Raw genomic sequence first — 22,649 nt, forward strand, 5'->3', positions numbered from 1 at the left:
AAACCGGCGGATCTCGGGTAGGGGGTCCCGAACTGTGCGTCTGAGGTTGATGGTAACAGGAGGTAGGGAACACAATGTTTACCCAGGTACGGGCCCTCTCTATGGAGGTAATACGCTACTTCCTGCTTGATTGATCTTAATGAATATGAGTATTACAAGAGTTGATCTACCACGAGATCGTAATGGCTAAACCCTAAAAGTCTAGCCTATCTGACTATGATTATCAGGATGTATACGGACCTAGCCCTCCGGTTTATATAGACACAGGAGAGATCTAGGGTTACATAAGGTCGGTTATAGAGAAAGGAATCTTCATATTTGGTCGCCAAGCTTGCCTTCCACGCCAAGGAGAGTCCCATCCAGACACAGGTAGAGTCTTCGGCCTTTGTATCTTCACGGCCCATCAGTCCGGCCCATATCCAATAGGTCGGACACCCAAGGACCCCTTAGTCTAGGACTCCCTCAGTAGCCCCTGAACCAGGCTTCAATGACAAGGTGTCCAGCGCGCAGATTATCTTCGGCATTGCAAGGAGGGTTCCCCTTTCCGAATACTCCAAGATAGTCTTGGGACATAATGAATGTGTCTGGATCTGTAATATAAGCACCACATATAACCGCAGAGAATATAATATTGCACGAATCCAATCCGTTGACAACTTTTTGTAATGTGACATCACGTCTGCTAGGTCATCATTTCGAACTATTTTCCGCCTGCCGCTCCATGTTTCGAGACGCGGTTTTAATATGCACATCTTGTCGAAGCAGAGATCATGTCCCCTTATTGCGGGATCCTCATCAATATGGGTGTGGGTAATAAAATCATGCCGTTTACACAGCCCTTGGGAATAGGCGAGTTTTAAGGCGGGTGGGGAGGCGCTTGATATTTGTTGCCTTTATAAGGAGATTTGGATCCCCTTTCTTCAACCACGCCTTCTCTCTTTCTCTGTCCTTCCATTCTTGAGCTCCAGCGCCCAAGTCCTCATTATTTCCATCTCAAGAAGCACTCAGCGATGTCCGGATCCAGAGGTCAAGGCTAGTGGATGGCCTCCTCCGTTAGGGAGAAGGACATCACGAAGCTTAGGGAGGCCGGGTATCTAACGAAAGAAATCGCCCACCGGCTTCCAGCAAGGGGGTAAATCGTCCCCACCCCGAAGCCCAATGAGAGGGTGGCGTTCATCCCTCATTTCGTCTGTGGGTTAGGGTTTCCTCTCCACCCTTTCATCCGCGGGCTTATGTTCTATTACAGGCTAGATTTCCATGACCTAGCCCCGAACTCATTCCTCAACATCTCGACATTCATTGTCGTGTGTGAGGCCTTCCTCCGCATCCAACCCCACTTCGGACTGTGGCTCAATATTTTCAACATGAAGCCGAAGGTGGTCGATGGCCAGCACGCGGAGTGCGGAGGCGCCATGGTGAGCAAGCTGCCCAATGTCACATGGCCCAAGGGTACTTTTGTGGAGACCGTCAAGGAGTGGCAGAAACTGTGGTTTTACATCATAGAGCCCCGCGACGCCACTTGGGCCGCGGCTCCCGAATTCAACTCCGGAGCTCCAATGCGGCTCACCTCCTGGATAGAGAAGGGCCCAAATTGGCCTTCGTCGGACGAACTTATAGCGCTGCAAACACGCATCCAAAGCATGGTGGATAAAAACATCAAGCTCGTCGACGTCATCCAGGTGATGCTAGTAAACCGGATCCTCCCATGCCAAAGCCAAACCTGCCCCTTATGGGAATTCGATTCGAAGAAGCACCAAACCTTGGAAAGGCTCTTCGGAACCACTCATGAAGATGCCTGGAAGTTGCTCTTCAAAGGCAACGAGACGCCGCCAGCCATGGACTCGGACCGTGGGCACGATATTACCCATCATGCCAATGCGGTAAGTCTTTCACGTCTCAAGGCGCATCCTTGACTTGCTTGTTTCAAGGAGGATATCTAAACTTTATTATTATTGTTTTTTCAGGTATGGATGGAGAGGGCGCAGCGGATTCATTGTTCGGCTCCGCTGCCCGAAGAACTAGTCATCCTGCTCCTAGAAAAGATGCTGGTGCCGGCGCCCTATAAGGTGCTGGAGAAGAAGGCCAAGAAGAACGCCAAGGGGGTCCGGAGTGGTCTCCGCCGCAAGGGAGCTTCAGACATGTCGTCCGAAGACAAGACTCTCTCCTCCGTCGCTGAAGACGATGAAGAGGAGGAGGAAGAAAGCACCTCTCCCCCTGATGGGGGAGGAAGAAGAGGGCGGCCTCCACAAATCTAGAGGCGGAAGCGCCCAAGAGGGGGAAGGTCCCCCTTGCGGATAACTCTGTGTGGGACGTCGACAGTAGCCCGGAGCGACGCCCCCGAAACAAGCCTCTCGCCGCGTCGTAAGTACTAAAAACCCGCATACGTCCATACATCCGGCCTCTCTTGCTTCATGATATTAATATGTTTAAATGAAGTCGTTGCAGTCCGGCCTACGACAGCTCGCAGCGATCCTATTCAAGAGGTTCGTTGGATTCGAAGGCGATGGCCAGCGAGTCACCGCCGGCCGCTCACTCTCCCACGGCCAAAGACGACGACGAGGTGTTGTCCCAAAGGACCTTCCCTGGCCAAGGAGAGGTTTAGGAGGCCGCCAGGGTGGCGCCAGAGGGCGAAGCCTCGGCTGCGGACACATGGGGGAGCAGACCCCCATGGCGACTGGGGATGGGTGCCTTGCTCAATTCGTCCCCCAGCCGAATACAAGTCCGGAGACCTATACGGCTCCGGAATCCAGCGAGCAACCTCCTTCGAAAGAAGGGGCTATGCCTGTTCCGCCGGTGACCTCTGTACAACCAGAGGCACCGGATAATCTGCTGGAAGCGCTTCCATTGTGGATGAACACCGTAACCTTATGGGTGTGGTGATTGAGAGGGTTCAATCCATCAAGAGCAGACTAACCGAAGCCTGCAGCAGCCTACTGATAGGTTTTGAGGTAAGCGACGCAAAAGAGAAAATCCCCATATGGACAGTAGCCCCTGAGACACTGTCCGGTGTTCAGAAAGAAAAGCCGGACAAAGGATCAATTTATTTTTGCAGGAGACTACCTAAATATGTCTTATATGAATAAGCAGGCATCATTGCTGGTCGCGACCTCACACACTGCCAAAGTCTCCAGACTGAAGCAGAGACTAGAGCGGGCCGAGGAGGAGCTTGGCCAAGTGAGGAAGCAGCTAGAAGACAAGCAAGGTATGTACTGACTGGTTGTATATGCGGATAGGATAAATAATGCGTATTGACCATAGTGCCATGGTATGTGTAGGAGCGGCGACCAAGGTCGAGGTCCTTAAACAGGCCTTGGCCCAGGCCGAGGAGAAAGCTGCCAAGGAAAAAACCGCTCGAGAGAAGCAAGAGGCCAGGCTTGATGAGGTCCAACAAGAGCTCCAAGATGCAGTGAAGAAATGTGAATCCTTGGGGTGCGACATTTCGGCTTGAGAGACCGAACTCGCTAAGGCCCGCCAAAGTGCGGAAGAGGCCCGGGTTGAGGCCCAGGGCGCCCTCCAGGAGATCCAAGAGGCCAAGAAAATCGCGGCAGGTAAGGCGTTTAGTATGCAAAGCAAGTATGTGAAGAAGAAGTATTTCTTACTAACCCGGATTCAGAGTTCTCTAGGGGCATTCACAGATCTGCCGCGCAGTGTGTCTGACGCTGCGGAGTTCTTCCGAGCCGAAGAAGGGAGCTCCGCAGAGAAGCTGTTCTGGTCGCAATATTGCGCGCTAGAACATCCGGTGCCCTTTAGCGATCGGCTGAAATAGATGGTCGAGCTGCACAGGGTGGCCGAACTGGCCATGAAGGATATGATAGTCTGGTTGTGGCCAGCCGAAGCTATTCCAAGCAGCTACTTCGGCCTCGTGAAGAAGCTGGTGGATGCATGTCCTCGGCTGGATGTCATCAAGAGGTCCGTCTGCATCGAGGGCGCACATCTGGCCTTCTCTTATTGCAAGGTCTGGTGGGCGAAGCTGGACGCTGTCAAGCTAGCGACCGGGGGGCGGCGGAGGGCAAGGAGCACTGCACACCTGAGCGATACTTCGGCGATGTCTTAGAGGGGTCCCGCATTGTTGCGGATCATTGTGCGAAGGACACCATCTTTGAATGAATGTATTCGAGCTCCCTCTGCCTTGTATGATGAAACAAAATGTTTATGCAATATAATGCTTGTTATGTTTTTAAATTTTTACTTCCTGTGCGGCCGTGTTGTATAAAATCTGAGGGTTAACCAGTCGTCGGCTTCTGCCCCCGTGTAGGTAGTACGGGGGTGTTCGGGATGGAATCTAAACAATCCTGATCCAATTAGATGGTCCTTGAAGGACTTGTTTAGCGCAACGAACCAGGCAACCAGACTATGCGGCTGTAACGCCCTCACTTAGCCATAGGAGTGCGACAATAAAAACATGGGCACAGCCCCTAGTATCCAAACTAGAGTGCTATAAGCGTCTGATCAGGAAGTACCAATCCTTCGCGTAATGCGGAAGAAATCTCCAACGATTTGCATCCTCCGAACAGCTGACCGGCTCGCACCGCATCATGACAGTCAGTTTTCGTCTTTCTCTACTGAGGTGCTCCTTTGGATAAACCAAGGCACAATCGCAGTAGTTCTCCCTTTACTACCTTAGCCGATATAGCGGAACGTAAGGTAGCAAGCACAGGAGCCGGGCAACCCAACTTTTGACCAAAGACATGATTCAGAGCCAATGCATATAATGCTAAATTCGGGGTGCCGAACTGTACTTATAAAAAGTGTTCGGACTTTTGTTGCCATAATGTGGGGTGCTATGAAGCCCCTGGCAAAAATCAAGCGTACCAAAGTGTACAGGTGCTACCTGATAGGATTATCCACAGGGGAGCTGAAAAACAAGGAAAGAAAACAGATAAGGTACGAAGGTAAAAAGCTGGAGTCCTACAGCTCCAGCCGCAAATTGTTCTCATTGTAATTTAATTAGTACGTCAAAGCGCATTGATACAGGTAGTGCGATAAGCAACAGGCTATTTGACATGCCGAAACCAAGGGAGAGATGCATGTGGGTCCTGAAAAATAGGAAAGTTATCGTTACCAGAATCACCTAAAATGCCCCCCATATGTCTGTGTTTCTCGCCGTATTGGTGTGTTTATCTTTCAAGAGGACCGATGACCAGGCCATCAGATGGTGCCTGTGGGATTGAGACCTGAAAAGGAAACAAGTAAAAGTGAAAGTATATGTGTATCTGACGTCGGTTGAGCCGTACTATGGACCACAAGCTAGTTGTGCCTCCGTCAATGCCCATGGGATTTTGAGTGCATAGTTATGTACGCGTGGCACGAATGCCGCTACTTGATCGGAACTGCGATGGAGGCTTGATTGTTAGTCGAGGTCCTGACGAGCCGAGCTCTCCTGCTGCAGAGTAGTTTGGACCCTCTTAACGGTGTTCGTGGGCTCGACAGCTGAGTTAAGGTTCTGCTTGAGAAGGCCGCTCTGTACTTCTACTGCTAAGGCAGCTGTGTGCTCTTCTATACGGAGGGAGCGTTCCATATTTTTGTTGACTATTATGACACTGCGTGGACCGGGCATCTTGAGCTTGAGATAAGCATAGTGTGGTACTACGTTGAATCGAGCGAACGCAGGTCTGAGCAATGCGTGATAGCCGCTGCGAAAGGGGACGATATCGAAGATTAACTCCTCGCTTCAAAAGTTGTCCGGAGATCCGAAGACAACCTCGAGTGTGATTGAGCCCGTACAGCAGGCCTCTACACCTGGTATGACTCCTTTGAAGGTAGTCCTGGTGGGCTTGATCCGAGATGGGTTAATGCCCATTTTTCGTGATGTATCCTGATAGAGCAGATTAAGGCTGCTACCTCCGTCCATAAGGACGCGAGTCAGGTGGAACCCATCAATTATTGGGTCTAGGACCAGTGCGGCTGAGCCACCGTGACGGATACTGGTCGGATGATCCCGGCAATCAAAGGTGATCGGGCATGAAGACCATGGGTTAAATTTTGGGGCGACTGGCTCTATCGTGTATACGTCCCTGAGCGCACACTTGCGCTCCCTCTTGGGGATGTGGGTAGCGTATATCGTATTCACCGTTTTAACCTGAGGGGGAAACTTCTTATGTCCCCCTGTGTTCGGTTCCTGGGGCTCTTCGTCATCATCCTCGCTTTGCGATCCCTTTTCACTGTTCTCGGCATTCAATTTGCCAGCCTGTTTAAAAACCCAAAAATCTCTATTTGTATGATTGGGTGGCTTGTCTGGGGAGTCATGAATCTGGCACAGACGATCAAGTATGCGGTCCAAGATGGATGGACCTGAATTGTTCTTTTGGAACGGCTTCTTTCGCTGACCGGACTTAGAGCCCCTGAATCCGGCATTGACTGTCGTGTCCTCGGTGTTATCACTGTTGTTTCGGCGCTTGTATCTATTGCGTCGAGACTTGTCTTTGCTAGTTTTAGCTTCAGGGCTGCCAGCGTCGCTTGCATTGTTTTTGCTATGGGCCAACCAACTGTCCTCGCCCGCACAAAAGCGGGTCATGAGTGCCGTGAGGGCTGCCATGGATTTTGGCTTTTCTTGGCCGAGGTGGCGAGCGAGCCATTCGTCGTGGATGCTGTGTTTGAAGGCTGCTAGGGCTTCGGCATCCGGACAATCGACGATTTGGTTCTTTTTAGTTAAGAACCTAGTCCAGAATTTCCTAGCGGACTCTCCGGGCTGTTGAACTATATGGCTTAAGTCATCAGCGTTCGGAGGTCGGACATATGTACCTTGGAAGTTATCGACGAAAGCCTCTTCCAAGTCCTCCCAGCTGCCAATAGAATTTGCAGGCAGACTATTGAGCCAATGCCGAGCTGGCCCTTTGGGTTTTAAAGGGAGGTATTTGATGGCGTGGAGGTCATCGCCACGGGCCATATCAATGTGGAGAATGAAGTCTTCGATCCACACCGCAGGGTCCGTGGTTCCATCGTATGATTATATATTCACGGGTTTGAACCCTTCTAGGAATTCATGATCCAGGACCTCATCAGTGAAGCAATGAGGGTGTGCGGCGCCTCTATAACGGGTCGTATCGCGATATAGCTCTGATGGAGTCCGTCTGCGGTTTTCGGCCCGCGCATGACTAAGTTTGTCACGTCCGAATAGGTGGGCGTCGTCGCGTGTCGAGGCACGCCCTCGCGGTCCGTAGATTTATCTAGTATGTCCTACTTTATTGTTCAGGTTTTGCTGGAGGTCATATGTATGACCATGGGCTAATTTACCTCTGCCTATACGCTGAGGCGGGGCCGGCTGGTGTTCGGCCTGAGTTGTCGGTTTGTCTCGACCACGTGGTGGTCGGTCAGCCGCATTGTACGATGGAGGTATGTAGTTCGGCGCCTCCTCGTCAAACTGAGGTAGCAATTTGCGCTTTGGGTAGCTTTTGGTTGGGCGCTTGAGGCCGTACTCTTTGGCTGCTAGGACATCCATCCATTTATCATTGAGCAGATCTTGGTCAGCTTGAAGCTGCTGCTGCTTCTTTTTCAGGCTCCTTGCCATGGCGATTAGATGGCACTCGAAGCGCTCCTGCTCCAGAGGTTCCTCAGGCACGATGAAATCGTCGGTGTCGAGACTCACCTCATCCTCGGAGAGCAGAAGATAACTTCCTTCCTCTGAGTCTTCATGCATGGCCTGCTTGCCAGGGCTAGCCTGCCCATCTTCCCATTCATCTTGTTCATTAGCTTTTTCAATGGGGTCTTCGTTCTCTTCGGCACCTTCTGGAGTATTATCTTCTCACGTGCCGGTGTTGCTGTCTTTACTGCAGCGTGACTTAGAGCGGCGCCGCTGACGCCGGCGCTTGGATTGTATTTTGGAAGGTTTATCCTCAGCTGGATTTTCCTTGTCATTGCCGCTATTCTCCTTTGGTGAATCCACCATGTATACATCATACGAGGAAGTGGTCGTTCAGCGTCCGGTGAACGGCGGGTTCTAGGCCTCTTCTTCTCCAGCATCGTCGTCCATACCGTCGATGTCTTCGGGGTCGTAATCAAGTGTGTCAGTCAAATCCTCGACCGCGGCGATGAAGTGGGTGGCGGGTGGGAAGCAAAATTCTCCACCGTCGGCCCCTAGTTCGAACAGGATATAGTTTGGCTATGACTCCTTTGCCAAGGAAAGATTCCTTAACGAGTTTACGGCACCTCCAAGTTCAGCACACGTTTAGCTCGATGACGTCCCATGAACTCCGATCCAGCAGAGCTCCACAGGAGAGTTCCGTCAGCACGACGGCGTGATGACGGTGATGATGTTGCTACTAACGCAGGGCTTCGCCTAAGCACCGCTACGATATGATTGAGGTGGATTATGGTGGAGGGGGGCACCGCACACGGTTTGGAACAATCAACCTGTGTGTCCTAGGGTGCCCCCCTGCCCCCGTATATAAAGGAGCAAGGGGGAGACCGGGCTGCCCTTGCAGGGCGCGCCAGGAGGAGGAGTCCTCCTCCTAGTAGGAGTAGGACTCCCCTTTCCTACTCCTACTAGGAGGGGGAAAGGAAGGAGGAGAGGGAGAAGGAAAGGGGGGCGCCGCCTGTCGGTGTCAAAACCGGCGGATCTCGGGTAGGGGGTCCCGAACTGTGCGTCCAAGGTCGATGGTAACAGGAGACAAGGGACACGATGTTTACCCAGGTTCGGGCCCTCTCTATGGAGGTAATACCCTATGTCCTGCTTGAATATTGATGAATATGAGTATTACAAGAGTTGATCTACGTCGAGATCGTAATGGCTAAACCCTAGAGGTCTAGCTTGTATGGCTATGATAATGAGTCCCCTATCCGGACTAAGTCCTCTAGTTTATATAGACACCGGGAAGATCTAGGGTTACACAAGGTCAGTTACAAAGAAAGGAATCTACATATCCGGTCGTCAAGCTTGCCTTCCACTCCAATGAGAGTCCCATCCGGACACGTGTGCAGTCTTCAATCTTCGTATCTTCACAGCCCATCAGTCCGACCCATGGCTAACAGGTCGGACGCCCGAGGATCCCTTAGTCCAGGACTCCCTCACCGCCCCCACTTCCCTAGTCCAATTCGGACCAGAGGGGGAGGGGCCATGCAGCCTGCCCTGACTGGCCGTCTCTCTCCACTAAGGCCCATATGGCCCATTACTTCTCTCGGGGGGTTCCGGTTACCCTCCGGCACTCCGGTTTTCTCCGAAATTACCCGGAACACTTTCGGCATCCGAATATACTCGTCCAATATATCAATCTTAATGTCTCGACCATTTTGAGACTTCTCGTCATGTCCGTGATCTCATCTGGGACTCTGAACTACCTTCAGTACATCAAATCACATAAACTCATAATACCGATCATCACCGAACGTTAAGCGTGCGGACCCTACGGGTTTGAGAACTATGTAGACATGACCGAGACACATCTCCGGTCAATAACCAATAGCGGAACCTAGATGCTCATATTGGCTCCAACATATTCTACGAAGATCTTTATCGGTCAAACCGCATAACAACATACGTTGTTCCCTTTGTCATCGGTATGTTACTTGCCCGAGATTTGATTGTTGGTATCTCAATACCTAGCTCAATCTCGTTACGGGCAAGTCTCTTTACTTGTTCTGTAATGCACCATCCCGCAACTCATTAGTCACATTGCTTGCCAGGCTTATAGTGATGTGCATTACCGAGAGGGCCCAGAGATACCTCTCCGACAATCGGAGTGATAAATCCTAATCTCGATCAATGCCAACTCAACAAGTACCATCGGAGACACCTATAGAGCACCTTCATAATCATCCAGTTACGTTGTGACGTTTGGTAGCACACAAAGTCTTTCTCCGGTATTTGGGAGTTGCATAATATCATAGTCATAGGAACATGTATAAGTCATGAAGAAAGCAATAGCAATATACTAAATGATCAAATGCTAAGCTAACGGAATGGGTCAAGTCAATCACATCATTCTCTAATGATATGATCCCGTTAATCAAATGACAACTCATGTATATGGTTAGGAAACTTAACCATCTTTGATTCAACGAGCTAGTCAAGTAGAGGCATACTAGTGACACTCTGTTTGTCTATGTATTCACACATGTACTAAGTTTCCGGTTAATACAATTCTAGAATGAATAATAAACATTTATCATGATATAAGGAAATAAATAATAACTTTATTATTGCCTCTAGGGCATATTTCCTTCAGTCTCCCACTTGCACTAGAGTCAATAATCTAGTTCACATCTTTATGTGATTAGTTCACATCTCCATGTGACTAATACCCGAAGGGTTTACTAGAGTCAATAATCTAGATCACATCGCTATGTGATTAACACCCAAAGGGTGATCATGTTTTGCTTGTGACAGAAGTTTAGTCTATGGGTCTGCAACATTCAGATATGTATGTATTTCGCAAATTTCTAGGTCTACAATGCTCTGCACGTAGCTATTCTACCTAATTGCTCCCACTTTCAATATGTATCCAGATCGAGACTTAGAGTCATCTAGATCGCTGTAAAAATCTTGCATCGACGTAACTTTTTATGACGAACTCTTTTTATCACCTCCATAACCGAGAAATATTTCCTTAGTCCTCTAAGGATAATTTTGACTGATATCCAGTGATCTGCTCCTAGATCACTATTGTACTCCCTTACCAGAATCATGCTAAGGTATACAATAGGACTGGTAAACAGCATACCATACTTTATAGAACCTATGACTGAGGCATAGGGAATGACTTTTCATTCTCTTTCTATTTTCTGTTGTGGTCGGGATTTGAGTCTTTACTCAACTTCACACCTTGCAACACAGGCAAGAATTCCTTCTTTGACTTTTCCATTTTGAACTACTTCAAAATCTTGTCAAGGTATGTACTCATTGAAAAAAAACTTAGCAAGCGTCTTTATCTATCTCTATAGATCTTGATGCTCAATGTGTAAGCAGCTTCATCGAGGTCTTTCTTTGAAACACTCTTTTCAAACACTCCTTTATGCTTTCCAGAAAATTCTACATTATTTCCGATCAACAATATGTCATTCACATATACTTATCAGAAATGTTGTAGTGCTCCCACTCACTTTCTTGTAAATACAGGCTTCACCGCAAGTCTGTATAAAACCATATGCTTTGATCACTTTATCAAAGCATATATTCCAACTCTGAGATGCTTGCACCAGTCCATAGATGGATCGCTGGAGCTTGCTCACTTTGTTAGCACCTTTAGGATCGACAAAACCTTCTGGTTGCATCATATACAACTATTCTTTTAAGAAATCCATGAAGGAATACAGTTTTGACATCTATTTGCCAGATTTCATAAAATGCGGCAACTGCTAACATGATTCGAACAAACTTTTAAGCATCGATACGAGTGAGAAAATCTCATCGTAGTCAACACCTTGAACTTGTCGAAAATATTTTGCGACAATTCAAGCTTTGTAGATAGTAACACTACTATCAGCGTCTGTCTTCCTCTTGAAGATCCATTTATTCTTAATGACCCACCGATCATCCGGCAAGTCAATCAAAGTCCATACTTTGTTCTCATACATGGATCCCAGCTCAGATTTCATGGCCTCAAGCCATTTCGTGGAATCTGCGCTCATCATCGCTTCCTCACAGTTCGTAGGTTAGTCATGGTCTAGTAACATGACTTCCAGAAAGGATTACCGTAACACTCTGGTGCGGACCATACTCTAGTTGTCCTACGAGGTTTGGTAGTAACTTTATCTGAAGTTTCATGATGATCATCATTAGCTTCCTCACTAACTAGTGTAGAGATCACTAGAACTGATTTTTGTGATGAACTACTTTCCAATTTGGGAGAAGGTACAATTACCTCATCAAGTTCTACATTCCTCCCACTCACTTCTTTCGAGAGCAACTCCTTCTCTACAAAGGATCCATTCTTAGCAACGAATGTCTTTCCTTCGGATCTGTGATAGAAGGTATACCCAACTGTCTCCTTTGGGTATCCTATGAAGACACATTTCTCCGATTTGGGTTTGAGCTTATCAGGATGAAACTTTTTCACATAAGCAACGCAACTCCAAACTTTAAGAAACGACAGCTTAGGTTTCTTGCCAAACCATAGTTCATACGATGTCGTCTCAACAGATTTAGATGGTGCCCTATTTAACGAGAATGCAGCTGTCTCTAATGCATAACCCCAAAATGATAGTGGTAAATCGGTAAGAGACATCATAGATCGCACCATATCCAATAAAGTACGATTACAACGTTCGGACACACCATTATGCTGTAGTGTTCCAGGTGGCGTGAGTTGCGAAACTATTCCACATTGTTTCAAATGAAGACCAAACTCATAACTCAAATATTCTCCTCCACGACCAGATCATAGAAACTTTATTTCTTGTTATGATGATTTTCCACTTCACTCTGAAATTATTTGAACTTTTCAAATGTTTCAGATTTATGTTCCATCAAGAAGATATACCCATATCTTACTCAAATCATCTGTGAAGGTCAAAAAATAACGATACCCGCTGCGAGCCTCAACACTTATCGGATCGCATACATCAGTATGTATTATTTCCAATAAGTCAGTTGCTCGCTCCATTGTTCTGGAGCACAGAGTCTTAGTCATCTTGCCCATGAGGCATGGTTTGCAAGCATCAACTGATTCATAATCAAGTGATTCCAAAAGCCTGTCAACATGGATTTTCTTCATGCGCTTTACACCAATATGACCTAAACGGCAGTGCCACAAATAGGTTGCACTATCATTATTAACTTTGCATCTTTTGGCTTCAATATTATGAATATGTGTATCACTACGAACGAGATTCAATAAACCATTCACCTTGGGTGTATGACCATAGAAGGTTTTATTCATGTAAACAGAATAACAATTATTCTTTGACTTAAATGAATAACCGTATTGCAATAAACATGCTCCAATCATATTATGTTCAACGCGAACACCATATAACATTTATTTTAGGTTCAACACTAATCCCAAAGGTAAAGGGAGTGTGCGATGGTGATCTTATCAACCTTGGAATAATTTCCAACACACATCGTCACTTCGTCCTCAACTAGTCTTTGTTTATTTTGCAACTCCTGTTTCGAGTTACTACTCTTAGCAACTGAACTATTATCAAATACCGAGGGGTTTGCTATAAACACTAGTAAAGTACACATCAACAACATGTATATCAAATATACCTTTGTTCATTTTGCCATCCTTCTTATCCGTCAAGTATCTAGGGCAGTTCCACTTCCAGTGACCATTTCCTTTGCAGTAGAAGCGCTCAGTTCCAGGCTTGGGTCTAGCTTTGAGCTTCTTCATGGGAGTAGAAACTTTCTTGCTATTCTTCTTTGAAGTTCCTCTTTCTTTCCCTTTGCCCTTTTTCTTGAAACTAGTGGTCTTGTTAACCATCAACACTTGATGCTATTTCTTGATTTCTACCTTCGCCGATTTCAGCATCGCGAAGAGCTTGGGAATTACTTTCGTTATCCCTCGCATATTATAGTTCATCACTAAGTTCTAGTAACTTGGTGATAGTGACTAGAGAACTTTGTCAATTACTATCTTATCTGGAAGATTAACTCCCACTTGATTCAAGCAATTGTAGTACCCGGACAATATGAGCACATGCTCACTAGTTGAGCTATTCTCCTCCATCTTGTAGGCAAAGTATTGTCAGAGGTCTTCTACCTCTCGACACAGGAATGAGTATGAAATACCAATTTCAACTCTCAGAACATCTTATATGCTCCGTGGCGTTCAAAACGTTTTTGACGTCCCGGTTCTAAGACGTAAAGCATGGTGCACTAAACTATCAAGTAGTCATCACACCGAGCTTGTCAAACATTCATTACGTCTGCATCTGCTCCTGCAATAGGTCTGTCACTTAGCGGTGCATCAAGGACATAATTCTTCTGTGTAGCAACGAGGATAATCCTCAGATCACGGATCCAATCCGCATCATTGCTACTATCATCTTTCAATATAGTTTTCTCCAGGAACATATCATAAATAAAACAGGGAAGCTATACGCGAGCAATTGATCTACAACATAGATATGAAAATACTATCAGGACTAAGTTCATGATAAATTAAAGTTCAGTTAATCATATTACTTAAGAACTCCCACTTAGATAGACATCCCTCTAGTCATCTAAGTGATCACGTGATCCATATCAACTAAACCATGTCCGATAATCACATGAGATGGAGTAGTTCTCAATGGTGAACATCACTATGTTAATCATATCTACTATATGATTCACGCTCGACCTTTCGGTCTGAGTGTTCTGAGGCCATATCTGCATATGCTAGGCTCGTCAAGTTTAACCCGAGTATTTCTGCGTGTGCAAAACTGGCTTGCACCCGTTGTATGTGAACGTAGAGCTTATCACACCCGATCATCACGTGGTGTCTCGGCACGACGAACTTTGGCAACGGTGCATACTCAGGGAGAACACTTGTGCCTTGAAATTTAGTGAGAGATCTCTTATAATGCTACCGTCAATCAAGCAGAATAAGGTGCATAAAAGATAAACATCACATGCAATCAATATAAGTGACATGATATGGCCATGATCATCTTGCGCCTTTGATGTCCATCTCCAAAGTACCGTCATGATCTCTATCGTCACCGGCATGACACCATGATCTCCATCATCTTGATCTCTATCAACGTGTCATCACATGGTCGTCTCGCCAACTATTGCTCTTGCAACTATTGTTATCGCACTGCGATAAAGTAAAGCAATTATTTGGCGCTTGCATCTTATGCAATAAAGAGACAACCATAAGGCTTCTGCCAGTTGCCGATAACTTCAACAAAAACATGATCATCTCATACAACAACTTATATCTCATCACATATTGACCATATCACATCACAACAAGCCCTGCAAAAACAAGTTAGACGTCCTCTACTTTGTTGTTGCAAGTTTTACGTGGCTGCTACGGGCTGAGCAAGAACCGTTCTTACCTACGCATAAAAAACCACAATGCGGTATAGTGATTGCTTTTTGATCTTCAGAAAGAACCATGTTCATTGAATCCGATTCAACTAAAGCTGGACAAACAGACACCCACTAGCCACCTGTGTGCGAAGCACGTCGGTAGAACCAGTCTCGCGTAAGCGTACGCGTAATGTCGGTCTGGGCCGCTTCATTCAACATTGCCGCTGAATCAAGAATCAACTAGTGACAGCAAGAAATATGTATATACCCACGCCCACAACTCCTTTGTGTTCTACTCATGCATATAACATATACACATAAACCTGCCTCTGATACCACTGTTGGGGAACGTAGTAATTTCAAAAAAAATCCTACGCACACGCAAGATCATGGTGATGCATAGCAATGAGAGAGGAGAGTTTCATCCATGTACCCTCGTAGACCGTAAATGGAAGCGTTATGAGAACGCGGTTGATGTAGTCGTACGTCTTCACGATCCGACCTATCCAAGTACCGAACGTATGGCACCTCCGAGTTCAGCACACGTTTAGCTCGATGACATCCCACGAACTCCGATCCAGCAGAGCTTCACAGGAGAGTTCCGTCAGCACGGCGGCGTGATAACAGTGATGATGTTGCTACCGACGCATGGCTTCGCCTAAGCACCGCTGCGATATGATCGAGGTGGGTTATGGTGGAGGGGGCACCGCATACGGCTTGGAACAATCAACTTGTGTGTCCTAGGGTGCCCCCTGCCCCCGTATATAAAGGAGCAAGGGGGAAGGACGGCCGGCCCTTGCAGGGCACGCCAGGAGGAGTCCTCCTCCTAGTAGGAGTAGGACTCCCCTTTCCTACTCCTACTAGGAGGGGGAAAGGAAGGAGGAGAGGGAGAAGGAAAGGGGGGCGCCACCCCCCTTGCCTAGTCCAATTCAGACCAGAAGGGGAGGGGGCACGCGGCCTGCCCTGACCGGACCTCTCTCTCCACTAAGGCCTATATGGCCCATTACTTTTCCCGGGGGGTCCGGTAACCCTCCGGCACTCCGGTTTTCTCCGAAATCACCCGGAACACTTCCGGTATCTGAATATAGTCGTCCAATATATCAATCTTTATGTCTCGACCATTTTGAGACTCCTCATCATGTCCTTGATCACATCCGGGACTCCGAACTACCTTCGGTACATCAAATCACATAAACTCATAATACCGATCGTTAAGCATGTGGACCCTACGGGTTCGAGAACTATGTAGACATGACCGAGACACATCTCCGGTCAATAAACAATAGCGGAACCTGGATTCTCATATTGGATCCTACATATTCTATGAAGATCTTTATCTGTCAAACCACATAACAACATACGTTGTTCCCTTTGTCATCGGTATGTTACTTTCCCAAGATTCGATCATCGGTATCTCAATACCTAGTTCAATCTCATTACCGGCAAGTCTCTTTACTTGTTCCGTAATGCATCATCCTGCAACTAACTCATTAGTCACATTGCTTGCAAGGCTTATAGTGATGTGCATTACCGAGAGGGCCCAGAGATACCTCTCCGACAATCGGAGTGACAAATCCTAATCTCGATCTATGCCAACTCAACAAGTACCATCGGAGACACCTGTAGAGCACCTTTATAATCACCCAGTTACGTTGTGACGTTTGGTAGCACACAAAGTGTTCCTCCGGTATTCGGGAGTTGCATAATCTCATAGTCATAGGAACATGTATAAGTCATGAAGAAAGCAATAGCAATATACTAAACGATCAAATGCTAAGCTAACGGAATGGTTCAAGTCAATCACATCATTCTCTAATGATGTGATTCCATTAATCAAATGAAAACTCATGTCTATGGTTAGGAAACTTAACCGTCTTTGATTCAACGAGCTAGTCAAGTAGAGGCATACTAGTGACACTCTGTTTGTCTATGTATTCACACATGTACTAAGTTTTTGGTTAATACAATTATAGCATGAATAATAAACATTTATCATGATATACAGAAATAAATAATAACTTTATTATTGCCTCTAGGGCATATTTCCTTCAGGATACTGGTCGGGTGATCCCAACGATCGAAGGTGATCGGGCATGACGACCATGGATTAAATTTTGGGGCGACTGGCTCTATCGCGTAGATGTCCCTGAGCGCGCACTTGCGCTCCCTCTTGGGGATGTGGGTAGCATATATCATGTTGACAGTTTTGACCCAAGGGGGAAACTTCTTATGTCCCCCTGTGTTCGGTGGTCGGGGCTCCTCATCGTCGTCCTCGCTCTGTGATCCCTTCTCCTTGCTTTCAGCATTTAACTTGCCGGCCTGTTTGAAAACCCAACAATCTCTGTTGGTATGATTGGGTGGTTTGTCTGGGGTGCCTTGAATCTTGCACGGACAATCTAATATGCAGTCCAAGCTGGATGAGCCCGAAGTGTTCTTTTGGAATGGCTTCTTCCGCTGACTGGACTTGGAGCCACTGAATCCGGCATTGACCGCCGTATCATCGGTGTTGTCATTGTTGTTTCGACGCTTTTGTCTGTTGCGTCGGGACTTGTCGTTGCTATTTCTGGCTTCAGGTGTGCCGGCATCGCTTGCATTGTTTTCGCTACGGGCCAGCCAACTATCCTCACCCGCGCAAAAGCGGGTCATGAGTGCCGTGAGGGCTGCCATGGACTTCGGCTTTTCTTGGCCGAGGAGGCGGGCAAGCCATTCATCGTGAATGTTGTGTTTAAAGGCCGCTAGGGCTTCGGCATCCGGACAGTCGACGATCTGGTTCTTTTTAGTTAGGAACCTAGTCCAGAATTTCTTGGCTGACTCTCCAGGCTATTGAACTATATGGCTCAAGTCATCAGCGTCCGGAGGTCGAACATATGTACCTTGGAAGTTGTCAAGGAAGGCTTCTTCCAAGTCCTCCCCGCTGCCGATGGAATTTTTGGGCAGGCTATTCAGCCAGTGCCGAGCTGGTCCTTTGAGTTTTAGCGGGGATATTTAATGGCATGAAGGTCATCGCCGCGGGCCATATGAATATGGAGAATGAAGTATTCGATCCATACCGCGGGATCTGTGGTTCCATCGTATGATTCGATATTCATGGGTTTGAACCCTTCTGGAAATTCATGTTCCATGACTTCGTTAGTGAAGCAAAGAGGGTGTGCGGCGCCTCTATATCGGGCCGCATCGCGACGTAGCTCCGATGGAGTCCGTCTGCGGCTTTCGGCCCGCGCATGACTAGGTTTGTCACGTCCGAATAGATAGCCGTCGTCACGTGTCGAGGCACGTCCTCGCGATCCGTAGATCAATCTGGTATGTCCTGCTCTATTGGTCAGGTCCCGCCGAAGTTCATATGTATGACCGCGAGCTGTTTTACCTCTGCATTTGCGATGAGGCGGGGCGGGCTGGTGTTCAGCTTGAGTTGCTGTTTTATCCCGACCACGTGGTGGTCGGTCAGCTGCATTGCGCGATGGTAGTATGTGCTCTGGTGCCTCGTCATCGAACTAAGGTAGCAATTTGCGCTTCGGGTAGCTTTTGGCTGGGCGCTTGAGGCCGTATTCTTCGGCTGCTAGGACATCGGTCCATTTATCGTTGAGCAGATCTTGGTCAGCTTGAAGTTGTTGGTGCTTCTTTTTCAGGCTCCTTGCAGTGGCTATTAGTTGGCGCTTGAAGCGCTCCTGCTCAAGAGGTTCCTCAGGCACGATGAAATCCTCAGTGCCGAGGCTCGCCTCATCCTCGGAGAGCGGAAGATAATTACTGTCCTCCGAGTCTTCGTGCATGGCCTGTTTACTAGGGCTAACTTGCCCATCTTCCCATTCATCCTGTTTGGCAGTTGCATCAACGGGGTCTTCGTTGTCTTCGGCACCTTCCGAAGTGTTATCTTCTCATGTGCCGGTGTTGCTGTCTTTGCTGTGGCGTGACTTAGAGTGGCACCGCTGAGGCCGGCGCTTTGATTGTATCTCGAGAGGTTTATCCTCAATTGCATCTTCCTTGTCATCGCCTCTATTCTCTTTTGGTGCATCCATCATGTATACATCATACGAGGAAGTGGCCGTCCAGCATCTGGTAAACGGCGGGTTTTGAGCCTCTTCTTCTCCGGCATCCTCGTCCATATCGTCGATGTCGTCGGAGCCGTAATCGAGCATGTCGGTTAAATCTTCGACAGTGGCTACGAAGTGGGCGGTGAGTGGGACGCGAAATTCTCTGTCATTAGCCTCTGGTTCGAACTGGATACAATTCAGCTGTGCCCCCCCCCCCCCCCCGCTAAGGATAGTGCTCTTAACGAGTTTAACACGTCGCCCAAGGGCGAGTGTCGGAAGATGTCCGCGGAGCTGAATTCGACGATCGATGACCGATCAAGCTCGACATACGCGGACGCACAAGGTTCGGAACCTGTAGCCGGAGACGAGTCCATGGTTCCGGTGACATAGATGTCACTCGAAGTTGAGTCTGTGTGCGGCTCCAACGCCGCTGAGTTTGCGGCTTCCGCGGCGGGGTTGAGCTTCCCATCTTCGGATGGCGCGATCTGCTCTGGATCTAGGGCCAGAGCAACTACAGGTACTATCTCCTGCGTATGGACCGATGATAGATTTACGCCATGTTCACCATGGTGGCAGGGAGCGGCTGGCGTGGTCTCTAATCCGTCGAAGATCAAGTCTCCACGGATATCTGAAACGTAGTTCAAGCTTCCAAATCTGACCTGGTGGCCAGGGGCGTAGTTTTCGATCTGCTCCAGATGGCCAAGAGAGTTGGCCCGCAGTGCGAAGCCGCCGAACATGAAGATCTGTCCGGGGAGGAAGACTTCCCCTTGGACAGCGTCGTTGTAGATGATTGAAGGAGCCATCAAACCTTTTGATGACGACACAGTGGAACTCTCAATGAAAGCACCAATGTCGGTGTCAAAACCGGCGGATCTCAGGTAGGGGGTCCCGAACTGTGCGTCTGAGGTTGATGGTAATAGGAGGCGGGGGACACAATATTTACCCAGGTTCGGGCCCTCTCTATGGAGGTAATACCCTACTTCCTTCTTGATTGATCTTGATGAATATGAGTATTACAAGATTTGATCTACCACGAGATCGTAATGGCTAAACCCTAAAAGTCTAGCATATCTGACTATGATTATCAGGATGTCTACGGACCTAGCTCTCCGGTTTATATAGACACATGAGGGATCTAGGGTTACATAAGGTCGGTTACAGAGAAAGGAATCTTCATATTTGGTCGCCAAGCTTGCCTTCCACGCCAAGGAGAGTCCCATCCGGACACGGGTAGAGTCTTCGGCCTTTGTATCTTCACGGCCCTTCAGTCCGGCCCATATCCAATAGGTCGGGCTCCCGAGGACCCCTTAGTCCAGGACTCCCTCACCCGGCCCACCCAATTGCGGCCCATACTCACTCAGAACCGGCTCGTTTCAGCCAAGGAGGAAATTCAAATGGATCGCACGAGCCGCCGTGGTCCCGATCGCCGGCATTCCTGGCTTGGAAGCCGCGGTCGCCGCCGGCGCCGGTATAGCCACCGCCCGACGAGCGTTCTTTCTCCTCTTAATGACTATCCACGAATCTGGGCGAATCATATCAAAAAGCGTTAGGTTTGGAAGACTTACCTTAGGGAGGGGGCCCTTCCATGGCCTGATCGCCGTCTTCGCCGTTCTCCGATGAACCATATGGCGAATCATCTCCTTCTTCTCTCCCGCGTGAAGTCCTATCCTGGTCGAATCATCAGGGGGCAAGACCTTGTCGACCGTCGTCGCCACTTCCTCTTCGTCGTAGCCGGAGTTGAAAAACTCGCAAATGAGGTCCGACGGTGTCGGTGACGGCGGAGATGCCGCCGAGAACGCATCTGCCTCCCCATCCGCATCGTCCTCGTCGGCGTCAGCTAAGGCCCAGAACCGGCCCCCGACTCGCCTTCGATCGCCGAAGGATTGGGGCGGCGCACCCGTTGTCGCCACACTGGTCGCCCCCGCAGTCGCCATTGGCATCAATTGATTTTTTGCTAGCTCCAAGTGCAGCCTCAGTCGGATCTGAGTGTATCTACGCAGTGTCGTGCGAACGTCGACTACATGAAACTTCGTCATGTTTGGGCCTAGGGTAAGGCATTATGGAGTAGTAATTAGATGATGGGTTGTGAGAGTGACAGAAGCTTAAACCCTAATTTATGTGTTATTCAGTAAGAGAATGATTTGGATCCATATGTTTCATGTTATGGTTAGATTTATCTTAATTCGTATTCCGTAGTTGCGGATGCTTGCGAGAGGGGGTAATCATAAGTGGGTTGCTTGTTCAAATAAAAACAACACCCTAGTACCGGTCCACCCACATACCAATTTATCAAAGTAGTGAACGCGAATCAACTAAACATGATGAATATGACTAGATGAAATTCCCATGTATGCTCGAGAACACTTTGCTTAATATAAGAAGTACTCCCGGCTTGTCCTTTGCAATAAAAGGATTGGGTCATTTTGCTGCACCTTATTATTTTGGTTACTTGTTACTTGCTAACAATTATCTTGCTATCAAACTATCTGTCACTACTCCTTTATAACACATGTAGAGAATAACTTGTTGACACCGCTTATCAAATCTTGCTGCTCCTCGTTGGATTCGATACTCTTACTTATCGCAAGAGCTACGATTCATCCCCTATTTTTGTGGGCCATCAACGATCTAAAGACATTGCCATTGCCCGTCGTCATCAGATCAAGCCAGGATCTAGATTTCACCCCGAAGAACCAGTCCGAGCATATGCAGGCAATGCCTTCAACAACATAACTACATAAAAATATCACCATTGACAGGTATAACCAACTCGGGTTTGACCTAGGCTTTCACCTCTGAGCCCTAGACCGGGTGCTCGAGTAGCACCGCTGTCGACATCTCTCTTGTGTTGTCACCACCGCTATTCTGCGATCGCATCAACTACATGTGATATGCGGCCGTCTTTGATGCAGGAACATCCCTCTACGTCAAGCCACCGTTCATAGTTTGCATCTCACTATCAAAGCCAACCACCATATCTCGAGCGAGGAACCCTCACGAAGACCTTTCTGTGGCCACCACAATCTGTAGTGAGGTTGCCGTCGCGGGAACACCGAAGACAGAGCACACCACTGTCGATTATCACCTTGTGGGAGAGAGCTCTGCCCAGACCCATCGACCGAGGGGCCGATATAGCTAGAACAGGAGCACGAAAGGCAGATCACCATCGCTAAACCACGAGGTGCACATACCAGATCGGCGCCGCGCGTCCCGACCGAAGCCCTGCCTTGCGTCCCGACGACCGTCGCTTGGGAGATGCCGTAAAGCACACCCGAAGCCGTGCCACCTAGAAGCCACCGCCTGGAACAAGAGGCCGCCGATGGCCTAGGCCACTTTGTCGTTTGAGCGACACCATACTCGCTGGACTGACCTATCCCGACGACCACGTGAAAGAGGAAATCCTGCCACCGCCAATCACCGACGAGCTTTGCTCGGCAGTGTTTGCCGACCGTGGGAGGAGGTGGCCGCGGCAGTGCTGCCTGGGGTGCTCGCGCGAGCCGCCTCTTGCAGACGACACATGGGCTTGATCCGGGTTTTTTGGGGAGCAACACTCGGACTTTCTACCCATCCAATTTCATTCCTTTGCAGATTAGAAGTGTATGTTGCCAATGTATAGGGGCGTTTCAAACAAACGAATTATGTGGTTCCATAGGGCACTACTGATATCTAGAAGCTTTTTGGGACGCAGGGGTGACTTATTCCTGTCCGCTAATTAGACCCACCTG

At 48.2% G+C, this 22,649-nt stretch overlaps 1 protein-coding gene across 1 annotated transcript in view; it reads right to left on the reverse strand.

Moving 5' to 3' along the window:
* LOC147976067 (uncharacterized) overlaps positions 1-20,858 on the reverse strand; it is a 36,402-nt gene extending 15,544 nt beyond the window's left edge. The window contains exon 1 of the mRNA XM_087520708.1: positions 20,490-20,858. Within this exon, the coding sequence (XP_087376834.1) occupies positions 20,490-20,858 (369 nt within the window). The remainder of the gene's footprint in view (positions 1-20,489) is intronic.
* Positions 20,859-22,649: the final 1,791 nt, after the last annotated feature.

Source organism: Triticum urartu, chromosome 4A, assembly GCF_056163025.1.
Source record: "Triticum urartu cultivar PI428250 chromosome 4A, HENAU_Tu73, whole genome shotgun sequence".
Classification (NCBI taxonomy): Eukaryota; Viridiplantae; Streptophyta; class Magnoliopsida; order Poales; family Poaceae; genus Triticum; species Triticum urartu.